This window comes from Fulmarus glacialis, unplaced genomic scaffold (assembly GCF_000690835.1).
Source record: "Fulmarus glacialis isolate BGI_N327 unplaced genomic scaffold, ASM69083v1 scaffold5358, whole genome shotgun sequence".
Classification (NCBI taxonomy): domain Eukaryota; kingdom Metazoa; phylum Chordata; class Aves; order Procellariiformes; family Procellariidae; genus Fulmarus; species Fulmarus glacialis.
This window is the reverse complement of record NW_009230025.1, coordinates 1-19,211: the sequence shown is the minus strand read 5'-3', so window position 1 is coordinate 19,211 and position 19,211 is coordinate 1. Positions and strand designations below refer to the sequence as shown.

General features: G+C 38.7%; 1 protein-coding gene across 1 annotated transcript; it reads left to right on the top strand.

Annotated features, from left to right (window-relative positions):
* Positions 1–5: 5 nt before the first annotated feature.
* CEBPZ (CCAAT/enhancer binding protein (C/EBP), zeta) lies at positions 6–17,406 on the top strand (the record flags this gene model as incomplete). The annotated part of the gene is made up of 15 exons (XM_009584053.1): positions 6–1,366; positions 2,416–2,647; positions 3,212–3,394; positions 3,998–4,081; positions 4,612–4,665; positions 5,364–5,466; positions 6,623–6,691; positions 9,973–10,039; positions 11,459–11,559; positions 13,041–13,101; positions 14,222–14,430; positions 15,476–15,559; positions 16,048–16,109; positions 16,196–16,277; positions 17,095–17,406. Coding segments are annotated over 15 exons (2,892 nt in total), but the record flags the coding sequence as incomplete, so codon positions are not given.
* Positions 17,407–19,211: the final 1,805 nt, after the last annotated feature.

Genomic DNA, 19,211 nt, shown 5'->3' with positions numbered 1-19,211 from the left:
AGGAGGGGGAGGAGGACAGTGGCGGCAGCGAGGAGAAAGAGAAGCCCCCGAAGAAAGAGAAGAGCAAGAAAGAAACTAACCCTCCTTCGTTAGAAGGGAGAAAAGAAAAAAAAGTCAAGGAAAAGGCAAGCGGTGTGAAAGAGAGCAAGAAGGAGCAAGCTGGTGGTGATCAGGACCAGCACCTTTCAGCAAAGAAAGATAGGCTGGAAGAAGATTTTGAATTTCAAGCTAGGCAAGTGATACTGATCAAACCAGGGGGCAAATGGTACGATCTAGAATACACCAACGAATTCTCTTCAGAGCCACAAAATCAGATGCTTCTGTCCAAGTATAAGGCCTTGGCCCAAAAGCTGTACCATCATGAGACAGATCTGTATAAGAATAAGACAGATTATCAGAAGGGGGCCTCTTCGGCATGGATGAAAACTGTTGTGTCATCGGGTACCTTGGCTGACAGGATGGCAGCCATGACCCTTCTCATTCAGGACAGTCCTGTCCACAGTCTCCAGTTTGTTGAGAACTTGGTAAACCTCATAAAGAAAAAGGGCAGCAGGCATCAGAGCCTTATGGCTTTGGATACATTCAAGGAGCTTCTCATTTCAGATCTCTTACCAGACAATCGAAAATTATGGTCTTTCTCGCAGCGACCATTTAACAACATAGAGAAGATATCGAGTGGCAACAAGGATTCAAGAGACAGACGGTTGATACTGTGGTACTTTGAGCATCACCTGAAGCTGCAGGTGGCAGAGTTTGTGCAAGCGTTAGAAACACTGAGTCATGATTCTCTGACGGCAACAAAATCCCGAGCGCTGGCGGTTGCCCACGAGCTTCTCTGTAACAAGCCTGAGCAGGAGAAGGTTCTGCTTGTTCAGCTGGTAAATAAACTGGGAGACCCTCAGAACAAAATCGCCACCAAAGCCTCTTATCTTTTGGAGACATTACTTAACAAGCATCCAAATATGAAGGGAGTCGTGTGCAGTGAGGTGGAGAGGCTTTTGTACCGGTCAAACATTAATGTGAAGACTCAATATTATGCCATTTGCTTTCTAAATCAGATAGTCCTCAGTCATGAAGAAAGTGCGTTGGCTAACAAACTGATAACTTTGTACTTCTGCTTTTTTCGGAACTGCATTAAGAAAAAAGATGTTGAATCCAAAATGCTCAGTGCTCTTCTTTGTGGGGTGAACAGAGCTTACCCTTATGCTGAGACTGGTGATGAGAAAGTGAAAGAACAAATGGACACGTTGTTTAAAGTTCTGCATCTTGTGAACTTCGGTACCAGTGTCCAGGCCCTGATGTTACTGTTTCAAGTGATGGACTCTCAGCAGACTGTGTCGGATAGGTACTACGCAGCACTATACAAGTAAGTGACAGGTCTGCATTTTTTATATAAATTTGATTTTATGAGGTAGTCACCATTAATTTAAAGTAGTAGAAACACTTACTTTGCTTTTAAGATCTTGCGAGGTTTGCGTCTCATTGGGTAAAAATTTCTGACCTTTTGTACGAGCTAGAAGAGAAAGTATGTGATTTCATTGACTTAACGTGGGGATAAAACAAATGGTAGTGATAGATCCTGAGAACACAACATAGGCATTTCATCCTGTGCACTGTTTTCCAGTGGCATGTTTTAATTCCAGGTATTATTTGAAACTAATAGATAACTACTTCTTCTGAAATCACTTTTACAGGTACTGTGGTTTAGTCACGTAGTAGCCTAAAATCTTGTTTCCTTTTTTCGTGGGGGTGCAGGAGAATATTATATTAATGAATTCTTTAGATGATTTAATTTGTGTAGTTGGAAAGCCTTGTGTTATAAAAGTATCTCTTTTTTGTCCCAGCTGACTGTTTAGACTCTTTGTAGGATCCTTACAGGCTTCTGTTTAGTAGACCAAAGGGAAGTTGCTGATTTTTTAAAAAGGGAACTCAAGTTCCCCCAGAACGTGCAATGTATTTAGGGGCCTTCCTGTGCCTGGCAGCCTGGAAAAAAGGTGGAGTAGAAAATGAACTTGCCAACACATATGTCTGGTCTGATTGTGAAGCATGCCAGTTGCTAATGATTTTCTTTCTATTTTTTGAACATCTGAATAAATCAGATTAGTTTCTCACTTTGAATATCTCAAATTTTGAAACTGTTTTCAGCTGAACTCAGTTTCTTTATATTTTCTTACAGTTTTTTTTGTTTACTGATACAGGGTTTTTTTTAAACTTCAGTGTCTCATATATAGGTGGAATTATTACACAGCTGTTGACAGTTCAGGGTTGATTGTAATGGTTTTGAGTATGGGGGAACAAGCTGTCACTGGTCTTTTAGATGGCACTCTGAAAAATGTAGATGATTGTTGTTAATAGCAATTATTCTTCTACGTGCATTATGACAATCAGCAATATTTTCTCCTGTGTTTTCTACAGGAAACTTCTAGATCCTGCTTTAGCAACCTGCTCGAAGCCATCCATGTTTCTTAATCTTGTTTATAAATCTCTGAAGGCAGATGTAGTGTTACGGCGCGTGAAGGCCTTTGTGAAGAGATTACTTCAAGTCACTTGTGGACAAATGCCACCCTTCATTTGTGGAACCCTGTACCTTCTATCTGAACTTCTGAAAGTAAAACCGGAGTTAAGGGTCCAGTTACAGGATCATGCGGTATAAGATGATTTCTTTATCTCATTGTTTTTTCAATAAGAGCTGTTTTCATAAGCACCTTTCCCTAACCTGTTTATTAGTAACCTGAGGGTTTGCTAGTATGTTATGTTATGTTATGGGAGAAAGCACTTGAACAGTTATAACTACATTAAAAGTCTGCATAGATGAAGGTGTTTTAGGCATTCTAGCGGGTCCTATGGATTTCATTCATGGAGAGAGGATTATTTTGCTAAATGCTGTATAAGTAAGCAGGTGAACATTCTTCACCCAAAAACTTTGTCAAAACATGGCCTGTTTGTTTCTTCTGTCTGCAGTATAGCTAGGCAGGACTGGCTTTTTTTTTCTTTCTTCAGGTGGGGAGGGACTATTACACTTGTGTGATATAAGCTATAAAGTTCAATTTTAAGTCCTGTATCAAGGCCAAAAATCTGTATTGCTTAAACATTGGCCATCATTTGTTTACATTTTTGTAAGTAGCTTATTAAGAACTGTATGTGCATTTTTCTAATAAATCAGAATAAAACTGGAAAGGAAAAGCTGTTTGCTGACATTTTTTGTTGCTAGGAGTCGGATGATGAAGAGTGCTTTAAGGATCAAGAAGAGTCTGAAGAGGATGAGGAAAAATTTGTGGATGCAGACAAAGAAGTAGAAGGTGAAGAGAGGAGCACAACGGAAAGTTCTGCTAAAACAAACGATTCAAATTCAGCAGCCTCATGGGTGCATCACCTAAATATGGGAGGTAAATTAGCAAGAAAATATAATTCGTTTAACTTCTAACATTCCGTAAAAGTGACGTGTTGATCAAGACTTGTTGTAAAATTAAGCGATTAAAACATTATTTTAGTTTTTCAAATTGAGGTTTGATTCAAAGCAATCGGTCAGAATGATTTTTCTTTATCTGTTAGCTCAGCAGTGATCAAGAGACTGAATCTGCTAACGAATTTCACTTTATGCAGTTTATTGCATTTGTGCCTAAGGAATGAACAGGCTCGGGATTTTTTTGCTTCCATGTTCAAATACCTTCAGAGCAATGTAGCCAAGGTTAGGATGTGTAACTGCTCATTTGCTTGTGAAGCTTGCTAGAACAATTCATCTAGCTTTGAACCTGCTTCTAGTTTCACTCTTTCCTGAGGACCTTTTGGAACTGAGCAGGGGTTTTCAGGAGCTTCCTCAGAAGCACGTAGGAACGCACCCGTGCACCTGATCAGATACTGGGGAAGGGCAGCTGAATGAACCTGTGGCCTGTCCAGCTAATAATGATGGGCAGCATTACTGTCATGAAATGAAAATAATGCTCCTGTAAAGTTGCCTGAGGAAACTTAAGTTGTTTTCTTCTCCTCTGCCCCTCAGGCTTTTTTAGCTTCATATGATCCTATGCACCGAAGTCCTTTATACTGTGGTGCTGAAAGTACAAGCCTTTGGGAACTGAAGAAGGTAAGACATTCTATGTTGCTGATTACTGTGTTTCTTAGTATGGCCCTTGTATTGAGAGAAGAAAATTAACTTGGTTATTCTTGGAGTAGCTACCTGGGTAACGTAACAGAAAGGTTAAAGCTGACACATTGTTCAGCTTTAAGCCTGTATATGTTGCATACAATGCTGATACTCCGAAGTAGAGAACAGGAATTTTTAAGTGAAGATTTGGACAATAATAATCTTTTTTGACTTTTGGATCTTAGCTTTATATCACTAAAGCTTTTTAGTGTGGAATTAAATAAAATTGTAAGTGAGAATGTATTTAGTTAATGCAAACAAAAGATTAGAATTCAAAGTTCTTCAGTTGTTCAAGGGCAGAGCACATCAGCCTTGCACTACTACATGCTTCTGTGTGTTATTTGGTGAGTTACCTTATGACAGAGTGGCCTTATGACATAGTGGTGTTGTCAGGAGTCTGATACGTCAACATGAGTAATGATTGCGTTTATTTTTAAAGTAGAAATAAATAAGTGATTTGTGTTTTTCAGCTTTCTGAACATTTTCATCCATCTGTGGCCCTATTCGCAAAAACAATTCTAGAAGTAAGTGTTTTTACTAGTCTGTAGCTTTGAAGTTTGATTTTTATGTCAGCTGTCTTTTGCCATTTGAAAAAATACATTATAAAGCCTCCTTGCACTCTGCAGGTAACTAGCAGCTCTGCAGCGCTAACATACACTCAAACGCAAAGCTTTTCATGGAATTAAAGTGTTCTATGTAAAAGAGACTGCTCACAGAAGTAATTAACTTGGTAGAAATGTGGGTATTACATGATTCTTAAAGCTTTTTTAGAATTTTGGTCTATCTTTTTATTTAACGTGGGGTTTTTATGTGGGGAACTGCTGTTGGAACAAATTCTTTCTTAATACTGTTGTAGTATCATGCCAAAAATACTCGAACTTACACAAATACTTATTTAAAATATGTATTTCCATTAGAAAATATGGTATCCAAGTAGTGTTGGGTATTAACTGCTATTAGCACAGTACATTGCAAGGCAGTTCATCATTGAAACAAAGTGAAGGAGGTGTTTTTTAGTTAAGAAAAAATTGAAATTCCAAAAATAACAACCTATACAGGAGTGTATTAACTGGTCAGACTTATGTGGTGAAGTATTCCCACGTCTTTGTCTTTTCAAAGTGTGGTTTAATGTTGTTCTTGGACTGTTATGAGTCCTCTGTGTTTAGTTGCTATCTTTCTAAAATGAAGACCTTAATGATTTTTGGCTTTTTTCTTCTTTCAGGGAAATCACATTCAGTACTCTGGTGACCCTTTGCAGGATTTCACATTAATGAGATTCTTGGACCGCTTTGTGTACAGAAATCCCAAACTCCATAAAGGCAAAGGTACAAACTTCTCTGTACGTATTAGCATATGATCTTGATTATTTATGGTGACCAAACTCTTTTTTCTCTCAGATTGCCAAGTAACCCTTTGTGCTTGTCAAGTGTTGTTCGGGGTGCATGTGGTGCAACAGAGGAGTGGGATCAGTCTTCAGGGCTGCAAGAGAGATGTCTGCAACTCAGAACCAGCTGACAATCACATACTGCTGCCTCTCACATCCACAGTGCAGAAACTGCTAACCTAGCAGAATAGGCAAAGTGATAGGGGAATGTAAAGACTACAGAATGGTTGAGGTTGGAAGGGACCTCTGAAGGTCATCTGCTCAAGCAGGGCCACATAGAGCAGGCTGCCCAGGCTGTCCAGATGGCTTTTGAATGTCTCCAAGAATGGAGACTCCACTGCCTGTGCCTGTGCCAGTGCACAGTCGTCCTCACAGTGAAAAAGTGTTTCCTGATATTCAGATGGAGTCTCCTGTGTTTCAGTTTGTGCCCATCACCTCCTGCTTTGTCATGGGCACCACTGAAAAGTACCTGGCTCTGTCTTCTTTTACACCCTCCCTTCAGGTATTTATATACGTTGATGAGATCGCCCTGAGCCTCCTCTACTCCAAGCTGAACAATCTTAGCTCTCTCAACCTTTCCTCACAGGAGAGATGCTCCAGTCCCTTCATCATCTTAGTGGCCCTTTGCTGGACTCTGTCCAGTATGCCCACGTCTGCCTTGTACTGGGGAGGCTAGGAGACCACTCCAGGTGTGGTCTCACCAGTGCTGAGTAGAGGGGAAGGACCACCTCCCTCCACCTGCTGGGAACATTCCACCTAATGCAGTCAAGGATACTGTCAGCCTTTTTTGCTGCAGGGGCACATTGCTGGCTCACGGTCAACTTGGTGTCCACCAGGACACCCAGGGTCTTTTCTCCCAAGCTGTTTTCCAGCTGGGCAGCCCCCAGCATGTATCTGGTGCATGGGGTTGTTCCTCCCTAGGTGCAGGACTTTGCACTTCCCTTTGTTGAACTGCGTGAAGTTCCTGTCAGTCCATTTCTCCAGCCTTTTGAGGTCCTTATGGATGGCAGCAAAACCGTCTGGTGTATTGCTCACTCCTCACAGTTTTGCATCAATAGTAATAAAGTAATTTGTTTCTGATTTATGTTCTGCTACAGAAAACACCAGCAGTGTGGTAATGCAGCCGAAGAAGAAGCAGTTTATGAAAGATACGCAGAATCTTGCAGGTAAGTGTCCTGGTTTCGGCTGGGATAGAGTTAAATTTCTTCCTAATGCTGTGTTTTGGATTTAGTATGAGAAGAATGTTGATAACATACTGATGTTTTTAGTTGTTGCTAAGTACCCTGGCTAGCAGGGCTAGTCAAGGACATTCAGCTTCCATGCTCTGGAAGAGGCGGGGAGGGAGCATAGCTGGGACAGCTGGCCCAGCTGGCCAACGGGTATTCCATACCATGTGACGTCATGTTCAGTATATGAATGATAGGCGTGATCCAGGAAGTAACGATCGCTACTTGGTTATCCGTCAGCGTAGGTGGTGAGCAATTGCATTGTGCATCACTCATTTTGTATATTCTATTATTATTATTATTATTTTCCCTTTTCTGTTCTGTTAACTGTCTTCATCTCAACCCACGAGTTTTTCTCATTCTTCCGATTCTTTCCCCGTCCCACTGGGGGGAAGGCGGGGGGAGTGAGCGAGTGGCTGCGTCATGTTTGGCTGCCTGCTGGGTTAAACCACGACAGTAAACCAGCCCCTTTTCAGTTAAGATTGAGATGGCTAAAAAATTCTTGGCTGGTTGTTGTAGACATGTGTCATCTGCACTGTCTATGCTATTTCTGTTGACAATAAAGGAAAGTGCTGTCCATCAGGAGTGCAGTGGTGGTGCCTGATGTTCAGGGTCTAATCTTCTTTTAAGGGTGCATGGGATCTCCACAGCTGAAACTTTGGATCCACTGAATCATTTTAAGAACAAATCATAGAATCATTAAGGTTGGAAGAGACCTCTAAGATCATCGAGTCCAACAGTCAACCCAACACCACCATGCCCACTAAACCATGTCCCTAAGCGCCACGTCTCCGTGTCTTTTAAATACCTTCAGGGATAGTGACTCAAGCACTTCCCTGGGCAGCCTGTTCCAATGCTTGACCACTTTTTCAGTGAAGAAATTTTTCCTAATGACCAATCTAAACCTCCCTCAGCGCAACTTGAGGCCATTTCCTCTCGTCCTCTCGTTAGTTCCTTGGGAGAAGAGACCAATATCCACCTTACCACCACCTCCTTTCAGGTAGTTGTAGAGCACGATAGGGTGTCCCCTCAGCCTCCTCCAGACTAAAGAGTCCCAGTTCCCTCAGCTGCTCCTCATAAGACTGGTTCTCCAGACCCTTCACCAGCTTTGTTGCCCTTCTCTGGACATGCTTCAGCACCTCAGTGTCCTTGTAGGGAGGGGCCAAATGACACAGAGAAAGTCAGTTACTTCAACTGTTAGCCTCTTGAGTAGGAAAAAACTTTGTCTTCTACTGTAGCACTTGGCTACACACCAAATTTTTTTAAGATCTTTCTTTTCTCTCTGTTTTTCCCCCATAATTGTCAATTACTTTCTATTGTAGTAGTTCCTCTTTTTTTAAGCAATGCATGATAAAGATCATACCTTCTGTTTAGCCATTCCATTAAGAAATGCGTAACAGCAAAGGACGGAGCTACTGAAAACTACATGCTTTGTTTTCTGTGCTATTTTTGCTGTGACCTGCATACGCTTCCTATACCTTCTCTTATGCTAAGTTATCTTTTTCCTGCATTCTCCTAAGAGGAAATACACCCCCTGGGTAAAGAGTAGATTTGCAATCTTTTATAAAAAGTTCAGAACATTGTTACAAATTTGCTTGTAGCTGGCAATGTGACCCATTATGGGGGAAAAAAGGCTAAAAAAGCCTTAGAATTTATTCCAGCTAATGATATTTCTAGTGAGGAGAGCAATCTGTTAGGGTACTAACCCCAGAAGCACATGAATTTATAAAATACTAACTAAATTTTCTGCTCGCAAACATGCCATTCTTATGTCTGGCATCCTAGTTTTATGAATAATGTTTTTTTAAAGTTCTTAAAAATATCTAAGATTATATAAAAATCTTTAAAACATATGCTGATCTAGCAGTAGTTAATACAGTAATATTACGTTGTTGATGTTTTTATTTGTTTCCAAGTTATCATATAACCACTTTTATTCTGCTTATTTTGATTGAAAAATGACTTAAAATCTCAGAAAATGGATTTATATAATGATTTAAATCACATTAAGCTCTTTCATTAAATGATATGGATTACTCCATACAATGCTCCAGCTGCAGCTATTGTTAGGATTAGTGTAAGGTATCTTTGGCACTGTTATTTTGCTAAGAGCCTTTCTGTCTCCAGAAAGAGGCTGCCTTTTGTCTAGTCCCACTGTTTCCAACAATTAAGGGCGGGATTTGGTGGTAAGAACCAGCAGTTAAAAAATCAGGGTAAACCATCGGTAAAACGTGCTGCTTGAGGACAGAAGAGGTACCATCCTCTGTGGAATCTCTGTAGCATTCCCAGGGATGTGCTTTCCTCTAATTTTGAGTCTTTGTGTTGCACAGAGATTTTAGTTATACAGATTAGCTGATGTACCTTTACTGATGCATGGTTTTATGGCTATTAAAGCTTAAAGTAGGAATTTTTACCTAGAATGCATTTGAAGGTACAGTTTGTTTATTGCATTCTTTAGTTTATTCTGAGTTGAAGGAGCAGACTGAGCATTTAGAACTGGATTTGAGGAATTTAAGTGTTCTACAAATGAAACATCTGATACAAAAATATGGATATATTAATATGGATACAAAAATCTGCACTTGTTGCACGTAGCTGATCTCTGCTGAGGCTTAGAGAACTGAGATTGCAAATCTCAGGACTCCATTTGAAGAGTCCTTCTGTAAGGATGCTGATCTGGTTTCAGAAACTTGGACCCTTGTCACTTAGAAAATATTACAATCTGTGCCTACTGAGATAATCAGTAGCTCTTTCTACTTGGATTTACTTCTGAGGTGAAGGAGGGAAGGGGAATGTATGGAGGGTAAAAAGCTTCTCCACAGGGAACCTGAACAATACCCTAGTCAATCTGCTGTTGCAGTGTCATATTTTGCCTCAGTTCCTCAGAAATGGAGGCAGGGTGAGGCTTGATCCCTTCTTCAACATGCTCAGCTGGTGTATGGTCCTGCCTTGCAGCTGCTGACAAACATTTCTACTGCCAGAAGTGCTGAGCAGAAGCAGTTCCAGTGTCTTAGTGCATGACAGCGAGTTTATCTTATTTCCTAGGTGGTTTTTTTTCTTCTTTGCTGTAGGTGATTGCAAAACTTCCCTTGCTGATATATGACGCAAATGACACTAGGTATCTATCTGCGTACTTCTGTCTGTGCATGCTGTTTAATCTTTTAAAAGAATAACGGTCATTTCAACTTCAGGTAAAATCAGTTCTTTTTTTGTTTTTGCAGTGAACAGTAAGGAGTTCCGTGCCAAAGATGAAAGCAAAATTCCAGTGGATGAAGTGTTTTTTCACAGGTAATGAAATACTTGTGAACATTCATTTTAAATGCTTTTTAATGCAATGCCATCAAACCCCATTACATTTCATAAGTATTCTCTGGTATTCCAAGTGTTTGCAAAATTTGGTTGAGTGACTTGTGATGATAGTATTTTCCTTAGAACGTAATTTCAACATTTGTCAAAAGTGCTTAGGAAAGAATATCACTTAAGAACAAAGGCAATCAGTGCTTGTAGTCTGAAATTAAGTAAGCTGACATTGTAATAAATGGGTAATAATGAATGTCTTATGGGTTGTAATTCCTATGCATTAGAAGTATATTTAAAAAAACCCTGAATATACCTTGTTTATGTTATTAGCATCAAAGCTTATTAGAATGGAACAATGCAAAAAAAGTCAGAGGAGCTAGTTTTCTGTGTATTTTTTTTTTAATTATTCATAGTTCTTTCCGTTTAGTTGGCTTTCCTTTCAGATTATGATATAAAAACTGTATAGCAGTGTTAGCTGTAACACTAAAATTGAAGTGATACACATTTGGCAAAGATTTGTTCTTATTAGATCAAAATACTGGTTACCTGTGGGTGTCTCCTTAGGAAATCAGTGTTTGAATTAGTCATTTATTTTGTTTAATTCACTTTGGTTTTTTTTTTTGTTTTGTTTAACATATTAATTGCTGTAGGGGCTTTTAAAAATTTTTGAAGTATCAGGTTAATGGAACTTACTAATTTTAATTAATTGATACTATAATATTGAGGAATATAATATTAATAAATAAATAAAATAGTGGTATTAATTTTGAGATTAAAGAAAAGTAGCTTAAAAACATGCCCCTGTCTGAAAAGTTAACAGTATTGTCACATTGGAGATGACTGAAACTTTGAAAGTCACATTTAAAGTCTTCCATATGAAGTGCTGTACTCTTGCTCTTGTATATAATCAAAATTGCCTTCTGTGTTTGGTGGTTCTTTAATACGAAATGAAGGAGAGAAGGTGGTTTAAAATGGCTGACAGAAGGTAAAACTAAGCACACAAAAGAGGAGGGCTATGGGGAAAAATTTAACAGAACTTAATGGGTGAATCTCTTTTATATATTTTTTCCCCCTCAATTAGATTCAAGTTGAATTGATCCTTTCTTCCTTATCAGTATAAGGCAGATTTTCACGTCTTTCTTGTGCCCTTTTATAAATTCACTATTTTCAAAATAATTTCTGGCACCTTTGGCTGTGAAATTTGTTTTAAGTCTTACAGTAGTGGCTTACTCTTTGAAAAACAAAGAAAATATAACTCTCTGATTTGAGATGTGTTTGAAACCACTACTTACAATTTTCAACTGGCAACATACACGTGTAACAATCTGAAGCTTGTTTTTTTTTAAAAAGCTTGTCATAAAGATCATCACCTGTAATTTTGTGTCTGAGAGCAATATATTATTTCAGATTTTATTCAAAGTTCGATAAGAAGAGAGAGAAACAAAAGCGTGAGGATGATGAAGAAAGTGTGGAAGATGTAGATGATGATGAATTTGAAAGAGCATTGGGTAAGGTTGTGTTTTTCCTTGCAGTAACTATCCCAATATTTCCTGCTTTTGCAAATTATTAATTTGTCCTTTTTATAGTTTATATTTTATAAAAGAGCCAGATACAGGAATATGGAAGTGGAAGAAAACTGGCTTTCCAGTTCCCATTCTATGCTACTACAGCTACTACAGTTCATACGATCCATCACATAAGCCAACTGGATGGCCATCTTGTAAAAGAGGTCTTGCTCTAGCTACTCCAGTAGTGTTCAGCTTGTTCAAATGGTTGGAAATCGTCTGATTTTGAACATAAACTCAATGTGTGGCAGTTCATGCCTTTTTGTTCTTTTCATAATGTAGTCTGAGAGTTAAATAACTTTTTCTCACAGGATGTAACATTTGCTTCTATTCTTTCTTTACTGCTTGGCTTTTTTCGATCTTCCTTACGGTTTCTCTCATTGTTCCTAACATCTTTCAGGAGGTTATTTGTTCAGCTAGGGCCTTGGCAAACTTCTGCAGTAGTCTGAGCTCTTCCGGTAGCATGTACTTTGTTTGCTTTGGAATTAGTGTATGATTTGTTCCAGAATTCAAATTTGTGATAATAAAATGTCCATTACTTTATGATTTCATATTTTACTTACACAGTAATATACGTATTTGGAAAAAAAAATCCAATTAGCTCTCCGTAACTGTTTTGTACAGTATTTTTAGAGAATTCTGAACTCCCATAGCAGGGTTCTTCCTTAGTGACGCAATTAATATGGTCTTAGTTATGACAAGAATCTGTTACTAATTGTGTTTGTTGTTTTATTGTTAGTATCTCTAATAAGTTGACTGTCTGAGAATTTGCTTCATAAATTCAGAAGCTTAAATTAAGGACCCTCTCATGTTAGCGTTTACTCTTTGAAACAGAACAGTTGTAATTTTTCAGATTTTGTTTTTACCTGCTTTTTATATAGCAATTTGTTCCTAAGTGAATTCAATGATAGGAGCTTTCATCCTCTAGTCTGCTTGCTTTTCTGTCAACAATTACAGTGAATACTTCTAATCTGAAAATTAACATAGAGGTTAGCTGGCAGGACACTTGCTTGGGGTATCTTAATTGAGTCTTTGTTCTATCTGACTTGGAGCAAGTGTTTGAGACTTGTGATATGCCACCTGCCAACTAAGTTTGAATCACTGAGCAATTGTGTGTCCATTTGTGTCCGTCTGCTTCCCGCATCATCTAGTTCTGGCTAGAAATTACATCCTGGATAAAAGAAAACAGTATCTTTCAAAGAAAAATATTTTTTCAGAAAAAGTCCGGTTAGCTTTAGGTAACTCTTTTGTGGAGTACTTTTCTATAGGAGTATGAACCCTTTGGTATCAGGGCCCTTTGTTGCTGATGCAGATCATATAAACTATTCAGGAAAATGATATCTAAAAATAATATATTTTGCAATGACTTCATATTTCTTTGTTTGACTTTGTTTTGTAGTAATAAACAATTTTTTTCCCCCTAGATACATTTGAAGCTGCAGATAATGCCATTGATGTTGGCCAGGATGACCTTGATTTTGCTGGGTAAGACTTCAAATTGGTTCTTTCATCTCTTGTTTTAATACCTATATAGAATTTTACTCTGCAAAATTGGATAGACCTTTTTCAAAAAGACTCAAGAGTATCACCTTGCAAAAAAGGCAATAGCAGTTGAATGCTGGTTAATGCTGCTTTTCTGCGTGTCCCATAATGGAGCATCGTGGTCCTGTGGTGCTTACAGTCTGCTGGCTTGACACGTGAGACCTGTAGTATTTTATTTATACAATGCAGTGACCCAGTAAGCAAGGTAAAATCTTACTTGTTTTTCATTGTCTCAGGTTTCGGTTTGAGAATTACCAAGTACAAAAGTAAGCAGAATGAAGCATAATGGTACTGCTGCTGTAAGGACTGGTTCTAACTGGACCTATCGCAGTAAATAAACTTTGTGGAATCCAGAATCACAGACCTCAATTCTCAGGAAGTCAGCAATTTCATTAATCATAGAATCATTTAGGTTGGAAAAGACCTTTAAGATTATCGAGTGAACCGTGAATGATTAAGTAGCCTCTTTTTTACTTAAAGTATCTGCAGTACTGCTTTCGAATCAGCACAGAAACTTTTTTACTTGAGGTGAAAGGAGAATTAAAGCTTAAACTTCTAGTGAAACCTGAACATTTTTGTGATCCAGACTGGTGTGAGTAAAAAATAGCAAAGAGGAGACAAAAAACAAATAACCATCTAGTACATGAAGAACCATGTTTCCTTTCTTTTCTTAAGGAAAAAAAAAAAAAGTCGTCTTATTTCTGCATTTAGTAGAGTTGCTAGGGATACGAGCAGTTTGTGTGTTTTACAGAAGAGACTTTCTGAAAAGGAGCAAAGGCACGTAGGAGATAAAATACTGAAGCTGCCATTTCTGTTAATTTCAGAATAGGATTCTCTCTAGAACTTCTTAAAATGGTTGACTTTTATCATACAGTTCCATATGCTGATGTTGAAAACATACCTGAGTGCGTAATACATGTTTCTTAGGTCTCAGCCTACCTTTACAGTAGTTTGCAATGATGTTGAACTTTTCTAACATAGTGTTTGCCGGTAGATAGATGTTATCTAGATGCAAACAGTATTTTGCCAAATGAAATGCTAAGCTTGTTACATATTTTTTTAGTAATATAAAAAAGAAAACCAAAGGCGGAAAGAAAGGCCAAAAAAGCAAGGAATCCAGTGGTGACTGGGAGGATTCTGATGATGAAGATGAATTCAGTGATCTGGATGATGAGGAAGTCTCCTTAGGAAGTATGGAGGAAGACTTTGGAGAGGATATGGATGAAGAAGGAGGTGTATTTATGGATGTGTCTGATGATGATAACAGCCTAGGTAAAGTACCACTTATTATCAAAAATCAAGAAGAAAAAGCTTTAAAAATAGGTTATCTAATATGTAATTACATATATAAATTCAGATTTAGTTACCTAGGTGGGAGGTTTGGCTTTTAAGTAAAGAAGTGACAACTCCTCCTTCTCTGGACAATGAAGTCTTAAGAGAAACATTTCCTGGCACAGTCTCCTAGGTCAGAGTGGGAATTAGGCACCCGGGCATAAAAATTTGCAAATAAGACATGTTCCTTTCATTCCGAAAACATTGGCAGTAACAAAAGTAACTTTATACACAAATAACTGGCTACAGGAGGCAGAAATATTAAAAGATCTCAAAGAGAAAAAAAAATCTGGTGCTTGGTAATTTTTTTATTTCTTTAGACCTAGGTAATGTTCTTTTTTTTTTTTTTTAGATGAGGTAACTTTTATTTAAATTCCTACCTCATAAGTAACAGCTTATTCTTCTAATACAGCTATGCACCCAAATTTTTATTACCATTGTAATAATAACTTGATTGTTGCACCTGCATGGTTTTACTACCTTTTCAACTGAAAAGCAGAGTTTACACAGTATACACTTTATGTGGCTGGAAAAACACAGATTAATGGGGTATTTCAACTAATAACTTAAGGTCTCAGAAAGATGATTGAGGGTGGGGGAGGTAAATTATTCATACAGCTGTTAACATACTAATCTCTCATGAGATTATTATTTCACCCAACTTACCAAGCAGATGTTTGAGGTTTACATAACACCTGCTTTTAGCCTTCATATTTTATGTATCTTAGTATCGTATTTCATTCCTTTTTGGTGCTGTGGAAAAAAACCACAGAGAATGGCACACCACTGACCTATTTTTAATTGTCTGGGTTGAAGAAATCCCAGATTTGGTTGTGTGCGCTGTGTTTTAAACTTTTTTAAAGTAAAGACTCAGACCATTATGATAAATGTGCTTGAAAAGAAATTTTAGTCTCTGCTGTGGTTTAAATAGATTGTACACAGTGTGAGAATGAAGGATTGATGTATCTTTTTTTTTTTCTGTCAGACCCGAACAATGACAAGCAATTGAAGTCTGTCAGTAAAAAGGGCAAGAGTAAGAAAGATACGAATTTTGTGGGATCACTTGAAGGTAAGGAAACACTGCCATGACTTCTGTTTGAGAAGGCTTGATACAAATACAGTCTGGAAAACTTTGGAATCAGAGGGTTTTAGTACAGATGATTATCCACACTTTTGGATCTGGGTTCAGATTTGAATAAACCATAAATGAAAAGGAGGTTGTCCTCCAACCAGGGTGGCCTAATTCAAAGTCACCATCTGCTGTTGAAGGACTGGAAATCGAAGGAGGAACTTTTGAAGGAAGGATGGTGTTGTACTGGTGGTTTGTGCATCTGTTACTAACACCTGATGCACAGATTTGTTCTATTTAGTTCTTGGTTGGAAACTTTTTTTTTCTTTTTTTTTTAGGGGAGGTGGAGAATAAAGGTTTCTAACACAGCTATTTTAGATGGTCTCATTAAATAAATAAAAAAAAATTAAAAACATAGTAACACTTTGTTTTAGTGTCTTTGTGAACTTGAAATTTTGTCTTGTAAGAATAATACTTTTTGTTTGAAGGATCCAACCGAGGAAAGAAGAGAAAACTCAAAGATGCCAGTATACTGGCATCTGCAGAAGAGGTGAGTTTGATCAGTGCTCAGCAAAAAGCGATCAAGCATTTTACCTGTTTCTTTGTAATAAAATACTAAAATTTCTCTCTTTAAAGTTTGGCTACCTGCTGGATGAAAATGCTGGGTCTAAGTTTGACAATATCGGAATGAACGCCATGGCCAACAGAGATAATGCAAGTAAGTACACGCTACAAATAGCAGATAGTTGTAATGCTGTTTTACTTCTTTCTCTTCAGAGTCTGTACTTAAAAAGATGTACCTTCTTTAACAGAAACACACACGGACAGAAATCACAGTAGGGACAGTAGCTCAGCATCAGTAAAACATAACTCAGTTTTCTTCAGTTACGAGAGATGCCCAGTGCTAATATTAACTGTGACTACTGGAGTGAATAAGGCTTCAGAAAAGAGGAAAAGGCTATCCTGTGGCCTTTTCACACTGTAAATAAGGACGGGCAGTATGCTGTTTGTCAAGCGTTCATGTGAATTTTGCTCTGATAGAGAGTGTCCTGGCTTCTTGTGAAGGGAAGGCAAAAGGCATGGCTGTCTTTATCTACCTACTGGAGTATTTCCTTGCCATATCGGTGAAGCAAGAGTAGTTTCCCAGAAATAATTCTAATCAATTAAATGTGTATATACTGATTGAATAATCAGTCCTTTGTAGAGCTTTTTCAAGTCTTGCTGGTGTCACCTGAAAAATGTTAACAGCAGCACTCAAACACTGTGTACTCCTAACACAAGCATGTTTAGCATTAGTAAAATACAAAGCAATGGCAGGAGCGGTCTTAAACTCTGAGATTCTGAGACGGTAGGGTATGTTTTGTGAAATGAAAAAACCAAAACTTTCTCTGATGTCAAAAAAACCTGGCAGCTTGCACTTTATTAACATTTATAAATACAGTAGCCAAGTTTTAACTTTTACATGATTCATCTGTATTCCACATGATGGTCAGAGGTATCCATCGGCTCCTTACTTCTCACCTTTCCTCTTACAGATGTCAAACAGATCCAGTGGGAAATAGAGCGTGACAAGTGGCTTCACAATAGGGATGTGAAAAGCATCATCAAAAAGAAGAAACAGTTCAGGCACAGAGGGCTGAAAAACAAGTACAAAGGCAAGAAATCAAAAAGATGAACTGGACATTTTAATGTGGACATTTTTACAATAATTATTCTAAAATAATTTTTTAATTGATCACACATCTTTCTTACTTCAGTTCTTGCTGCTTAACCATGTAATTTGGTCATTCTCCCTTATGCCATGAATTCCAGACCACTCATTGGATTTGTAATACACTGAAAAATAGCAAAATCCATGTCAGCTGTAAGTTAGGCATGTCTGAAGGTGAGCCAGTTTGTGGCTAGTTTTGTTGGACGTGTAGTCCTCCAGTTCTGAGGACTCTATCCAACAGTCTGACACTCCAGCCACACCTATGCATAATAATAAACACTTCTGCAGCATCTCCTGGGGTAAGTTTTTAATAAAATCGGTTTTATACATAAGATGCAACAGAAGCCTCTCTCATCCTTCTGAAGCAAACAGCTACAAACTTACCTTCCAGAATTGATGGAAACCTCTGCTGCATTGTGTATCTGAAATCTGACAAGAAAGATAAATCAGTTACTTTACCCAACATATTTTAAGATGAATAATTAAATGTACTATTTTTCTAACTAGATTGGTTTTACCTAAATTTGTCTGAGCTCCTTAGTTACAGCCACCATTAAATAATGTGATCTGAATTTACTTTTTTTTTTTTTTTAAAATTATATCACAGACTGTATTCAGGTTACTCATATGTGCAGCCCTATCATCACAGTTTTCCAAGCTTCCTCACAATTGTGATAACCAAATACAAGCTACAGATTCACGGGAAGCTGAATGCCTCTCATAGACTGACATGCAAATGAAAATCGGGAAAACCACTTTGCTTCCTTACGCAGCTTTAGGTGGTCACTGAATCCTTCTGTGGGCTGCTCTGGCAACCCAGTAGAAAATCATGTAATGATAGCTTTATGCTATTTTAATGATTTACAGCAGCTCACAGAATGATCTTACCAATGCTAGTACTAGCACAAAGAAAGCAGTAAAAGGTTCATTCTGAGTGCACTGAGCTGTAAGATGAGCTCGCTGCATCTTACAGAACTACAAGAACTACAGCTTATGAAAATCTTCTGCAGAAGCATGTAAGAACTAGGACCTAGAACTGAAAAGGGGGAGAAATGAGAAACCATGAATGCCCAGCACCAAGTTACCACGATAGGCTGATACTTCTATTCTCCATGTTTTGGTTACGTATTTTTTAATAAAAATGCAAAGAAAGATAGCTTAACTGTAACAGCCTGCCGGCATCTGAATCTGGGCTAACAAAAGCAAACTGATGCAGTGTAGGTGAAGTTCAGCTTGAGCTTGGTGTGAGACCACGCTACTGCTGAAATGGGTGTGCTCGCGCCCTCCCAGCCGCAGCAGCAGCTGCCTTTTGGCTCATGCTCACCCTGCGGGTAGCAGGACTGGCTGCCTGTTCCTGCAGGGGCCCAGGTCTGGCAAACTAGTGCTGCACCCTGCAGAGCCCTGAATGCAAAATAAGGCCACTGTTGTGCAGAGCAAATCTCCTTGCAGTAATGAAGTTGGTGCTTGGCTTATTTTTGTATTACCTAGGCACTGAGTCGTAACTCTGAGAGACTTGAGGGACTGAAGCTAAATCGTCTGGAAGATGACGCTGGCTGCCTCATGCCAGCCGGGTCTGTTGTCTACCTGGGAAATGTCAAATCACAGAGCCAGTGAGACCGAGGCACGAGCGGATTGATCAATTCCTGCCTCTCCTTTTTAAGTCCCTATTTGAGCCAACGCTGTTGCTATTAAAACGCGCAAGATTCAGCTTTGCTTCCTGGTGGTCACGTGCTGCCTTTCAAAAGTTTCCCCACGATTTTGGTTTTCTAAAACTAAAATAGCAGCTTGTCCTTGAGGATCTGTGTAACACGTGACTACTGTGTACCTACACTAACACAAGCCAAGCTACTGACCCCGACGCGGCAGGTTTTCTTAAAACACCCGCGCGCGGACGCAGCGTACGCGCCGTGGCGGTGTGAGGCGCTCCGGCCGCCTCAGCCG